Source organism: Balearica regulorum, chromosome 20 (assembly GCF_011004875.1).
Source record: "Balearica regulorum gibbericeps isolate bBalReg1 chromosome 20, bBalReg1.pri, whole genome shotgun sequence".
NCBI classification, from domain to species: domain Eukaryota; kingdom Metazoa; phylum Chordata; class Aves; order Gruiformes; family Gruidae; genus Balearica; species Balearica regulorum.
In genome coordinates, this window is record NC_046203.1 from 5,501,206 (window position 1) to 5,514,429 (window position 13,224).

The 13,224-nt window shown below is 40.5% G+C and overlaps 1 protein-coding gene across 2 annotated transcripts; it reads left to right on the forward strand.

Annotated features, from left to right (window-relative positions):
- Window positions 1-627: 627 nt before the first annotated feature.
- On the forward strand, window positions 628-8,478 carry ZBTB43 (zinc finger and BTB domain containing 43). Of its 2 annotated transcripts, XM_075772675.1 has the most exons (5): window positions 628-785; window positions 2,846-2,916; window positions 3,278-3,364; window positions 3,770-3,867; window positions 4,945-8,478. In XM_075772675.1, exon 5 carries the CDS (start codon window positions 4,968-4,970, stop codon window positions 6,360-6,362), a length of 1,395 nt encoding a protein of 464 aa, XP_075628790.1. In that variant the 5' UTR covers window positions 628-785; window positions 2,846-2,916; window positions 3,278-3,364; window positions 3,770-3,867; window positions 4,945-4,967; the 3' UTR covers window positions 6,363-8,478. The 2 variants fall into 2 exon arrangements, with proteins under 2 accessions (XP_075628790.1, XP_075628789.1); XM_075772674.1 differs by lacking the exon at window positions 3,278-3,364.
- Window positions 8,479-13,224: the final 4,746 nt, after the last annotated feature.

Here is a 13,224-nt window from a genome sequence, read left to right on the forward strand (position 1 = left end):
TCTGAGCACCTCCGCGGCCTCCTCTGGACTCGCTGTTACAGCTCCATGTCCTTCTTGTCCTGGGGACCCCCGAGCTGGACGCAGTGCTGCGGGGGGGGACCCATGAGAGGGGAGCAGAGGGGCAGAATCTCCCCCCGCCGGGAACGCCCTGCAGACCTGGCGCAGGGAGGGGCCGAGGGAACTCTCAGCAGCGGAGCAGCCTTTCGGCAAGCACGGAGGTACGGACGCAGGGCTCGGGAGGCCGGCGGGCAGCGCGCCAGACGCCGCCGCACGGACGCGGGAGAAAAGCGTGGACACTCCGCGGCCCGCGGGCGCGGTGAGCGAGGCCGCCGCCGTCGCTGCAGCCGCCGGTGCGGCAGCGAGGGGGCGCGCCAGGGCCCCGCCAGGTCCCGGTCCGTCGGCGGGAACACCGCCCGACGCCGCCGGCCCCGCGGGTCTCGGCGCCTCCCAGCGGAGCCGCTGACGGAGGCTGCGCCAGCAGGGGGCGCCGCCGCTGCCCCCGGTAAGAGTCGCTCCCGGTCGCGTTACCGCCGCTGAGCAGCCCCGGAGGGGGCGGGGCCGGGGGCGGGTCGGCCCCTCGCGGCCCCGCTCGCTCGCGCCACCTCGCGGACAAGAAGCAGAAGGGCTGACCCGGGCCGTCATGTGACCGGGATGCGGAAGCTCTGTCCAGGAAGTGGGGGCTGCTTCCGGCGTCGGCCGGGCTGGGGCGCGGAGGCAGTGCCGGCCGCACCGAGTGCTGAGGCCGGGGTCGCATCCCGCTATGCGAGAGATTCCGAGACCCGCAGGTGAGGCGCTTCTCGCTCGTGGTCCACGGGAAGCCGCGCTGCCGCCGGGCCTGGTTCCGTGAGCCCGCTCTGGGGCGGGGCGGTGAGTGAGGCCTTCCCTCTCCCCGCCGTACCTGAGGGCTCCCGCGCCTCTTCCCGGCAGGGGCGTGTCTCCCCGGCGGACCGAGGAGCCGCGGGAGGCGGATGCTGGACCCGGTCTGCTCCTGGCTCTGTTCCTGGCAGAGCCGATTGGCGGGTCCGCCCGCCGCTGCCCACGGCGAGGGCCGGCACCGGGGCCTGGCGGGGCCTGCGGCCGTGGTCCGTAACGCCTTCCGGGCAGGGCCCCACCGGGCCGGCCGCGGCAGCTGATGCTGTAGCGTTCTGAGTTGTTGGCACGGCAGATGTAAGAGATTAATTTCTTCAAAAGCTCGGTGTACGGAGAACTGAAGTAACTGCCTACTAGCGCTTTTTAAAGTAATTTTATTTTTAAGCAAGTAAAATGTGCCTTGTGTCTTTCACTCAGCGTTACAGCTTGGAGACTAATTTTTTTAATGACTTAAAGTAGAAAGACACTTTGTTATGAGTTGAGATAAAATGCAGAAATAGAATGGATCATAAAAGGAGGAAATGAAACCTCTTTGGAAAAACAAAATTTTCTCGATGTGTATGGCTTTACTAATACAAAATATTTTACTTGTGTTTTGATGGCTTTGGTTTTCATGAGAACTTAAAATATATAAAAGTCTGCTCCCACCTGGAATTGTTTCTGTGGTGGCATGCAGAATCTTTGCTGAAAAATGGAGTTTAGACTAGCAGCAATTATACAAGATCTATAGACATGTCTCTTTAAATTTCAGCTGAAATTTAATCCTGAAGGCTTATCTTTTTTTGTAGACAAATATTGAAAAATAGAGTCTTAAATCTGAGAATATTCTGAAAGGGGGTAAAGAACTGTGTCTGCATAAACAAATGATTGCTTTAAAAAAGTAAATATAATAACTGCTTGAAGTAATTAAATAATGTCAAGTTGTTTTAAGCAAAGTGGGGAAAAAAATGAATGCTGATTTGGTGTCCTGAAGTAGATTGGTTATATGGGTACACAGCAGGACTGATGCTTTGAGGGGAAAAAAAATGAGGCGTGCTGAAGACCGTAAATTGAAGGGTGGTGATCTGCTATTATGCAAGCGATAACTTGACAAAGATCAGCTGAACTGCAGGCTTTCCAGAGATTCCTTTTCCAAGGAAGTGCTTTAAAAATCTGCTGTTTATAATATTCCATTGGATTTACTAAATTAAGAACCATTCAGACTGCTGAACAATTTAAATTTACAATCATACAGGTTGTTCCTGGAGTAGCTAAAAGTGGTTATGTGACAGCTAGGTTATAAATTCAATCCAAATACCACATTTACACTTGAGGTATCACAGTTTGTAGTAGTTAACTTCTGTTGAGTTGATTACTGTCCCTTGACTTTTATGTCACTTAAAAGGTGGGGAAATGGTGCTGTTTTCTGTTTTACACCTGCGTGTGAAAATTTCCATACACTTTTGGGAATACCTCTCAAGAAGCTTGTTCAAGGATATGCATAATCTTTTTTAGCTTGTCAAATACTTGAAGCAAGCTGTGAGGGCTGAAGGTGCGGACTCTCTAGGGAGTAATGCTTAGCGATGTGAAGTGCTTTCCTCTTTCATAACAGTGTTAGTCAAAGCACTTGAAGTGGTGTGCTAGATCTGCAAGTTTTAGGCTGTTTCCTCAGTTGATGCATCTTGTTTACTGTCTCAGCAGAATGGAACTGCTCACCCGTGATTTATGTGAGGCAGTATTTGTAGGAAAACTGTCTTGTGCCACCAAGTGTTTAAAACACAAACAAACAAAAAACCCTAAAATTGACTGATTCTCATCAGATGAGAAGGTAGTTGGTAAACAGCTCAAGTTAAACAATTGTTTCAATGAGTAAAACAGTAACAGTTTATGAAAATGTAAAGTGATTGTAACTGTATATAGCAAATTATGGTACTCAACTACAAAATTATTAGTCATTTGACTGCCCTGCAATGGGAACTTTATTCGGTCCTTTCAGTTCCTCCCACTACCCGGTGTTGGAAATTGGTGTAAGACTTGAAGAAAGAAGGAGACTGTGGTGGAAAAAAGGTACCTCTTTTCTTTTGACTATATTGCTGTGATTATTTGTGGTTACAAATGGGTTTCATAAATAACAGGTTATTCTTTCCAGTCTGTTTTCTTCAGAGACCTTCACAATTGAGTCAGATTGATACCATGCTTCTAGTAAAAAAAAAAAAATAAGAGGAAACTTAAAAGCATAATCTTCACAGTTCTGCAGAATATGCCAGTGTCAGTGTTTACAAGGAGTTTGGGCCTGTATTTATTGAAAAGCCTTGATGGCTTTCTAACTCCCATGCTCTCTTTATGGAAACCCTAGTCACCTGTATGTAAGATAACAGTGAATAATCTCTGTTCACCTATGTTCCATGTGCTTGTCATCCTTTTCTAGCTCTGAAACTTTGGAAATGGAACACTGAGTTTTTTGGGGAGTGGGGGAGAGTTGTCAAGAATATGAGTTGGAAAACAGATCAATGTGGTAAGGAAGGGATTATGTAACCATGAGCTGTTGATTAAACATGGAGTGATTTACATAATCACTCCTGTGGGGTGTGCATTTTGTAAGCAAACGCTGCTGCTTTTTTTGCACTTAGCAGTCATACGTTTGTGCCAATCTGCCAGCATTTTTACACAGTGCACCAAATGAGCAGTTTTTATTGATAGTTACATAACTGTATGGAAAGTACTGTGGTTATTGCACAGGGTCTCTGTAGCAGGGATCCGTAATCATATTTTCTCAATTCCATATTTCCATAGAAGTGCTTTAATTTCAGAGTCTTCCAACTGTTTGTAATGCAAATTCTATTTTTGAACCATATTAACGAAGTGCTTTAAATTCTGTATGTATATACTATCTGATAATTTACTAAGTATTCTCTCTCAGGTGTGCAGCCCCATCTGTTAAAACTTTGACACTTACGAGAAACAGAACGTGACAGAGGAAAACTGCTTGCTACTCCATGGCTCTTCTGGAATTCCATTGTAATCAATTTTCACATTATCAAATTTAAAAATTGCACATGTTTAACTTATTCAGGCAGTTAATGTTGGTCTTCTGTAGTTGCATTTAAATTTCTCATTATTTTTAATGATAATAATGTGCAAATTTATCTCAAATTCAATTTAAAATTTAAAGTGAACATTTTAAAGAATTATATTACTGCTTAAAAGACTGATAACTTTGTAATAATACATCTGGATCATGTGGGAATACAAACATTAAAATCTGAACTCTTAGCTGAGCTTTTAGCATGTAGTTGTTGTGTTGCAAATATACAAAGAACATGCAGAAAAAATTCTGTACAGGAGAGGTATCACTTTCCTCATTAACATTTTAAATTCTGTAAGGTTTTTCTTAAAGTAGGGAATGTTGTTATAACATCTGAAAAAGTTCAGAATTAAAAGATTGGATTATAGGCCTGCAACCGTGTAAGATGTTGCTATTCCACCTTTCAGTTACTAAAACAACTGGGAACTACCAGTAGAAGAGTCATAAGCCTCATTCTCATTAGGGTTCTATCTGTGCTGCCTTTGTATGAATCAGTATGTTGGCCTTTGAAAACTTCATTTAAAGTGGAATATAAGACAGTCAGTCTTTATTGGGGGATTGATGAGATGATTTTGTTGGCAGTTGAAATGCATAATCTTTTGTATGCTGTTATAAGCTCTGGGACATGCTAGAATTAGAACTCTGCTACTGTAGTTTCATCAAATAATGTTTTTTGTTACCCTAAACTCATGCTTGAAATGCTTAATCTACCTCAGCTGGGCAACATGCTGTTTGTAGCTCCTGCTATAGTTGATGAGTCCTCTTGGGTAGAAGAAACACAACAAAATGTGCTGGTGTAGCAATTTGTGGCCTCAGTATGTCTTTCAGAAAAGAGAGAAATTAGATAGAGTAGGAGAAATAGAAGTACAGCAGTGACATAGGTTCCAGAAAATGTTGGGTTGAATTCCATATAAGTCTGCTTAAGTGTTATTTGTTAAAGAAAAAGTGTAGAAGGAAATGGGAAGATCATTACTTTACTAAGTAGAATTTCTGATTTTTTTTTCTTGCAGCACAACGCTAAATTTGTAATGAAATGGAGTCTGGGTCAAGCTCTTTTCGAGTGGAATTTCCAGATTTTTCTAGCACCATTTTGCAGAAGTTAAACCAGCAGCGCCAGCAAGGACAATTATGTGATGTGTCCATTGTAGTTCAGGGCCATCTCTTCAGAGCCCATAAAGCTGTTCTTGCAGCTAGTTCACCTTACTTCTGTGATCAGGTTCTCCTAAAAAACAGCAGGCGAATAGTTTTGCCTGATGTGATGAATCCCAGAGTATTTGAAAACATTCTTCTGTCTACCTATACGGGTCGGCTGGTAATGCCTGCTCCAGAAATTGTTAGTTACTTGACAGCAGCAAGTTTCCTTCAGATGTGGCATGTAGTGGATAAATGCACTGAAGTGCTAGAGGGGAACCCAACAGTTCTGTGTCAGAAGATGAACCATGGCAGTGATCATCAGTCCCCGAGCAGTAGTAGTTACAATGGCCTTGTTGAAACCTTTGAACTTGGCTCTGGAGGGCAGACGGAATTCCACAAAGTGCAGGAACTAAGGGATGGTGAAAACGAAGAAGAGAGCTCTAAAGATGAACTGTCATGTCAACTGACAGAACATGAGTACCTTCCCAGTAATTCTTCAACAGAACATGATAGACTTAGCACTGGAATGACGAGTCAGGATGGTGAAGAAGGAACTAGTGATAGCGCAGAGTATCAGTATACCAGACCCATGTATAGCAAACCCAGCATCATGTCTCACAAGCGGTGGATCCACGTGAAACCAGAAAGATTTGAACAAGACTGTGAAGGTGTTGATAATCCTTATGATGAACACCAAGTTTCTGAATCCATGAATGCCATTCAGGCAGATCATTCAATCCAGTCTTCAGGTGTTGAAGACTTTCATATAGGTGACAAAAAGATGGAAGCAGAATTTGATGAACAGGCAGATGAAAGTAATTATGATGAACAAGTTGACTTCTATGGCTCTTCTATGGAAGAATTTTCTGGTGAGAGGGCAGATGGAAATTTAAGTGCTCACAGACAGGATCTTATGATAGCAGCAGGCTATGGTGAAGGCATTGAAATGGCTACAGGAATTAAAGAAGAAACTTCCCTCACTGGATTCTCACATGCTGATAAACTGTATCCTTGTCAGTGTGGTAAAAGCTTTACACACAAAAGTCAGAGAGATCGGCATATGAGCATGCACCTTGGTCTTCGACCTTATGGCTGTGGTGTCTGCGGTAAGAAATTCAAAATGAAACACCATCTTGTAGGCCACATGAAAATTCATACAGGCATAAAACCATATGAGTGTAACATCTGTGGGAAGAGATTTATGTGGCGGGACAGTTTTCATCGGCATGTGACCTCTTGTACCAAGTCGTATCAAGCTTCTAAAGCTGAGCAGAGTACTACTGAGATGAACTAAGAGATTAGTGCTTACATTTGTTTAGTAGAGTAAGCAAAATAAACTAATTATGCAAATAATGTCTGGTACTTGCTATTGTAAATTCTCAAAAAAACAAGTTTTAATGATTATGCTGGTATAAACAGACCAAAATTTATTTTCCATAATACTACTCCAGGTGTTTGTGTGAAGTAAAATGGTTAATCTGAAAGATGCTTGCAAAATGAGGTCTGTAAGGTCTTTGTGACATTGATTGTAATCACAGCAGTATTTAGAAGCCCTGTTGGTTTTGAGTCTTCTAAATTCACAGTAAAAGCCAGCTCTAAATTGACCCAAATCCTTACATAAAGCAGGAATTCAAGTAGCCCTACTTAATGAAATGGAGAACTAGGATGATGAAACCAGGTTATATGATTCACATTTTAATGAAAAAAAAAATTAGAATTCCACTTCAAACTGGAGACTGCCAACATACTTAGCATGCATCATTAGATAGTTTACATCATTAAGTAGGCTTTACTGTATTGCTTAATGAAAGGCTGTGTTAAAGATGGTTTGGCTTTCCTTTATCTGTCTTCCATCTTCTATCCATCTTCAGTAAACAAACGTTGTCTATTTTGTGCTGATTTATATTTAGAGTCTGTGAAGCACTTACAGTTGAGCACTATATAAACTTCAATCTGTATTAAGTATAATTTGTCTTTGCTCCTCTAGAGTCTAATGCTGTATGACTCTTGGCTTGATTTGATTTTGATTGCTACATCGTGAGAGCTTCTAGAAATGTGTGTAATAAGTATGTCTTGTCAAAAAAAAAGTAACGTTTGGAACTTTTCCAAAATAATCAAACATTTAAACTGTAGTTTTCTGTTCAGATTTTTGTGGCTTACTACAGTAGCAAGTACCAAACTCTGCGGATTCACGAATTGACTTTTTATTGGTACAAAAACTTCTTTGAGAACTTTTATCTAGTTTTAGAAACCTGCTTTAGGAAAATGATTTAGTCATTGATAGATATTTATACTTTTAATTCTTTGAATAGTAAAGAACTGTAATACAGATTCTTGGTACTGAACTACTGTGACTGGTTACATGTGATCACAAGCAGCTGGAGTTGTTTACCTCTTCAAATGAAGTTGCTTGTGGAAAAAAGTAGAAAGTGTGGTATTTCGATCTATTAATGGTACTGCAGAACATGGTACCATGCTCATGTCCGAAGTCTGGATTTTTGCTGGGAAAGTGGCACTTCTGCTTTGTTAGGATGAGTATCTATATGCTGGGCTCTCACTCTTGGAGGTAGATGGAGGAGGGTTTGTAGTTCTGAGAGATGCTGCCAGCTCTGCAGGTAGAGTGAATGCATCAATTGTAAAGGTGGCAACAGGATTTTGGGGTTGAAAGCTTAATGCAGTCCTATGCAAAAGCAATTAACCCTTCTTTGTAGTTTACTGAAACGTATTATAAAAAGGAAAGAGCCTTTAGAGCATACATAGACTATAATAGAAAGAGGTGATGTCCAAGTACAGTGCTGGTGAGATGGAGGGGGGGGTTGGGGGGGTGGGTTAACCAGCATCAAAGGCCTAAGCCTGTCTGGCCCCAATTTATGTATTAGATACTGCAATATGCAGTACTTAATAATAATGTACTTAAACAGATGACCCTGTATGGTGAAGCAAATACACACAGATAATTATTATTTAGATGCTTTTTTGAACTCCCAGTTACAAATTGTCTTATGATACAACTGAATTGTATCCTGAACATGAATGTCTGGTACAAGCTGGGGGTTTACTACTCAGTGGGCTGTAATTACTGTAACTTCTTTTCCGGCATTCTACTTACAAACTTTAATTTTTTTAAGAGGCTCTTAATTCTTAATCTTCTAACGCTTCAGATATTTTTCATATGGAATTTTGTTAAAACAGATATTCCCAAATATGATTAACCCATTGCTGGCAATGGGCATGAATGGTCAGCACCACAGAGTTCTTATTCTTAGCACTTAATTGAACTCTACAATATACCATGGTGGCCATATATAACCCTTGTAATCAAGGTAACTAAACAGGGATTTGCTCACTAACACTGTAACCTGCTTAATGTATAGAAGCACTTTGTATTTAAAAAAAAAAACCAACAAAAACAAACCATGAAACTTTATAAGTATGTTTTTTAAACTTAGAAATTATATTCCCTTTATGGTTTGTTTCCACACTGCTAACACTGTCTTTTTTAATATTAAAAAAAAAAAAAAATTTACAATGCTTGCCTGTTTACATGAGTGTAGAGGAAAGGGTTCTTGCACTCGGTGGCCCTATTTTTCCATTCTCCAAGGCCTTACTACATACAGGGTGTCATTTCTGCAAGTACCATCATCACATTTGAGGGAAGGTATTCTCGTACTCATTTCAAGAATGATCTTGTGTATTACATTAGTTCTCAACCCCTTTTGAATTGTCACTTCAGTGTTGCATAAAAAGGTTAAGGGTGCTTCTTCCCATTTAACCATAAAAAAGGCTGGTCAGAAACACCAGGCTGAAAACCATGGTCAAGCAAAAAATTATTTCTGTTAAACCTAGACCATCCTACAGAGCTGACAGCAAAACTGTTTCTTTTACCAGCTTGGAATGACTTTTATATGGGACATTTCAAAGTTAAACATTACTCCTGATTGCAGTTAAATTACTTTGAAGTAAAGCTTTAAAATAAAATGTACTGCGAGAGACACTTTAAAGGTTTTATAACAGGTCCAGTAGATCATATTATAGAACCACATCCTTTTTTAATGACTTAGCATGAATAGTAACTTTTTAATATTTGCCTATTACTATGTTACCCCATATTATGACATTGTCTTGAAAGTCCAACAAATCTTGCTCCACTGATTTTGTAGCACTTGGCTTTTTGATGTTATTTTATGTGAAATCAATTGATTGCAGGAAAATACTGATATGATTGTTACGAGATCTAGTTGAGAGGATTGACGATTTAAGGGCAGCTTGAGATACACGTCTAAAATCCTTTAGATTTGCCTAAAGGCAAAAGAGTTGACTTGTGGTGTTTTTCTGGAATTTAATTTACTGCCCTTTGACAAACTGATTCAGGTATTGGGGGGGAAGAAGATAACAAAAAATTACTTAAACACTTAAGGAGACATCTTTCCTCCTTCTTCCTCAGGCTCAACTTAAGTCTAACACCTCTCCTCCCTACCTTTGTAGTCTGTTTCCCTTGTTTTCACTGAGAGTTGCACTCAGTCCATGCCAGTTATTTTAGCGAGGTATCAGATCACACAGGTTGGGTTCATATGCATACTGGCTGGTCTGATACTCTTCACTTCTTAGTGGGTGTCCTCTGCTGCTCTGGGCTGGTCACTGTTGGTGACACCAGGCCATAGTCCATTCAGGTATGTGCCTGTTCCAGCTTGGGTCTCCTACGGGCCTCAGTTACTTCAGAGATATATCTGCTCTTGCATGGCTTACCTGTAGGCCAAAGTTCCCTCAGAAGTGAATCTCCTCAGGCATGGAGCGTGTCCCTTTGTGAGTGTCTCTATGCGTGTCCTCAGTGTCTTCTCCATGTGTTTTCCCAAGAGCAGCTCTTAAGTTTCTCCGCATGTCTGTCTTGCCCAGGAGTATCTTCTCCTTATGTGTCTCTCCCTGCACCTCTTGCTAGCAGCTGCCACTCTTTCCTAAATATGTTTAGGCAGAGGCACTGTGTGCACCTCTGATGTTTTGGCATGCAATGGATGTTTACATCAGTTTCAGTGCAGGCTAGAACCTGTTTTGAGTAGCACAGGGCAGTGTGCAACCTTTTGCCACGTGTCACCCTTGCAGCCCTCTGCTACTGAAACTCTGCAATTTATGGCCAATACAGTTGTACATAGTAAACTAAGATACGCAGATGCAGCTTCTGTCAAGCTCTTAATCTTTGCTAATGGAGTGGTCCTGTTCAAGATACAGGAAATTATTTCTTGTTTGTGGGGAGGAGGGAAGCAATCCATATATATATATATAGATAATATGAATGAATATGATAAATTTCATTAACCTTCCCTTAAGCTTCATCACCTTTAATGATATGGCTTAGAAACATTTGTGTATTTTTATATTGCTCGCTGTTGGCTGTAGTAAAGTGAATGTCTTCTGAAAACCAGAATTGTTGTACACACAGGAGGCTTTCAGAATTTCCTGCTACTGTGAAGCCATTCATAGTCCTGTCAGTGGTAAGAACAGTTAATGATACTACAGCTAAGTTCTTTTTCATTCCATTTTGTAACTAAGATGTTAATTAACAGGGAATCTGTGTAACTGCCATTCTGAAAAATTCAACCATTAGCAGGGTTAAGGTCTCTGCTTAGGTGTATACCTGACCCTTTTGAGGGAGGAGGTTCCTATTTCACACACCACTGTTGGAGGTTTTTTGTTGTTGTTTTGTTTTTTTAAACATTACTTTGTTTGTTTTATGGGTGAGCGGGTAGACTCTAGAAGGTCCTGTCAGTACAATTTGTGGTCTTAGCTTTTTTCATCTAAGGTGTTTCTGGGGTTCAGAAACTTTGTCCCGTACCAAAAGCAAGGTAGATGATCAAAGGCTGCTGTATTGGGATTCTCATTATAAAAAGAATACTTGATGTCCCTATATTATTGAGCCTGAAAGAATGGAGGCAGGTCAGGTCTTGTAATCTCAACATATTTGCATTGGTGCCAGAAAGGTGACCTGTCTCTGAATTATGAGAGCCTACAGCGGTATATTATTTTGCTTTGACAGAATTAGAACCTTTCTCAAAACAACAAAGGAAAGTTGTGGGTTTTTTTGTTATTTAAATGCTTCATTGGATAGCTAGGCTTCATTAGCTATAAGCTGTAAACTGTCAGTGCTCTAGGGGAAGATGCTGGAAAACAAAATGGTATATTTTTAATGTGATTAAATTGTAAGTTCCGATTTTTGCTTGAAGCCTGTGTCTGTTGACTGCTGCTCCTTTTTTTTATTATTCATGGGATTCCATATTTCTTCCAGAAATGTAACTGTTTATGCAAGTCAAGTGAATCTTCCTTAATGAGCTATAGGTTTTTATTCTAAACAAGTCATTTATAATAGTAAATTTGCATATCTTGATATTTTGTGAGATGTTATGCCTGTATTGCAGAGGTTGGATAGTTTTGTCTATAAATATTGCTGTCCTAATTGTACAGCATGGTTTTAATTTAATGTTACTGTTCAATATTTTCTTCTTATAGAAGAGTCCCATGCCCCTTTTTTTGTATAACATGTTTTAATAAATGTTATCTGTCAACTTTGTAAATGTTTTCTTAAGCTTGAATGAAAGGAATGCATGTCTAGTACTAGTATTTAATATTCACTTTTGCCAAAATGATAAGTGCTTAAACAAAAGTACAAATCCAAAAGTTGTCGATATATAACTTTATTAAATATATAAAGAAAAAGTGTAACTAGTAATGTGTCTTCTTGAAATATTGAGAACATGCCAGCCTAGCCTAAGAAAACACTAAACTAAAACCTGATTTTTATAACACAGTTGATGAATTTGAGGAATTGGGTCCATTTCTTTGGTGCCTAGGTAATTAGTTCCCATGTTACTCCAAATTTATCAAGTAGGTTTTATTATAACTGTTTTTTTGCAGAATGGTCTCAAAGTTGTAACAGAGAACGTACAGGCTGATAGGAAAATGCCAGAACGCTTACTTCATAGTAGCAGTACCTGTATGTCCAAAAAGCCTACAGGTAAATTTGAAGTAGGTACGGATAATGCGTAGATTCTTTTTCTTATCTAAGTGTGAAAGAAATTTCATACTGTGAAAAAGTATTCAAGATTAAGTTTCCCTTATCTTGCTGTGAGGGTTCCTCTTCTCCCTGACTAAATTTAGGTACTCTTACTGAACAATTTACTTTGTCCAGCCTCCATCTATTCTGTCCTCATGGAACGGTCATAGCTGATGCTTCTCACTCAGCAGCTTAATCCTTGCTATCTGAACAAAAACTGAGCTTACTCATTTAAAGCATATTCAGCTAATTCCTGGAGAAATCAGTATTTGTGTACCACACTCCTCAGTCTTCAGCAATTTTAAATGGAATAGGATACAAGCAAATTAATTTCCTGTTGCTGTTGGTTATGCTTACTGAATGCATGTAAGGAGAAGCCCAAAGTATTCTGTTCATAATTATTTGATTTTCTTTTATATGAGTGAACAGATACCATTGGTGCATCTGTTTAACTCTGTTATTTATAACCTGATCAAGATGCTCCTCCAGGCTGCTACTTTATGTGATTACCACTCAACACCCAGTTTCTGAAACTGTCTTCCATATATTCTATAGGGAGAGAAAGACGTACCTCCAGAAGACAAAATGTGATGTCCAAAGGTAGATCATGTGGATATCCCGGCAGTACCCACTGGAGCCAGTCGTTGTGGCTCTTATCAAGCAGTAGATGAACTGTCTGGTAAAACAGTGAATTGTTGCTCTAAAACTACAAGCACATGCAGAGTAAGCTCAAGCAATATGCGTGTGCTTGCTAAAACAATTTGTGTAAGTTCCAAGGACAGTGTAACATAGGTGAACTTTTCAATTCCTCACTTAGACTGCTCAGTAGAGGTGGTAGTTCACAGCTGGGGGATCCTCTCCCAAAAGCGTCCTTACTGCATCGCTGTGCACCGGGACGGGTGTGCTATCCAAAGCGTGCCCGAGACGTGGGGACAAAACCAATGGTGTCTGAAAATGCAGGAGATGTTGCTGTTCCAGAAATGAATACTTCTGATGTAATGCTAAGCTGTTCATAGTAAGGTATAATGCTTTCGGTTTTTTTTTAAATTCTCCACTACTGCTACATTTTTGAATGCGTATTATGTTCTGAAGCTAAACATCGTGAGAACTGTAG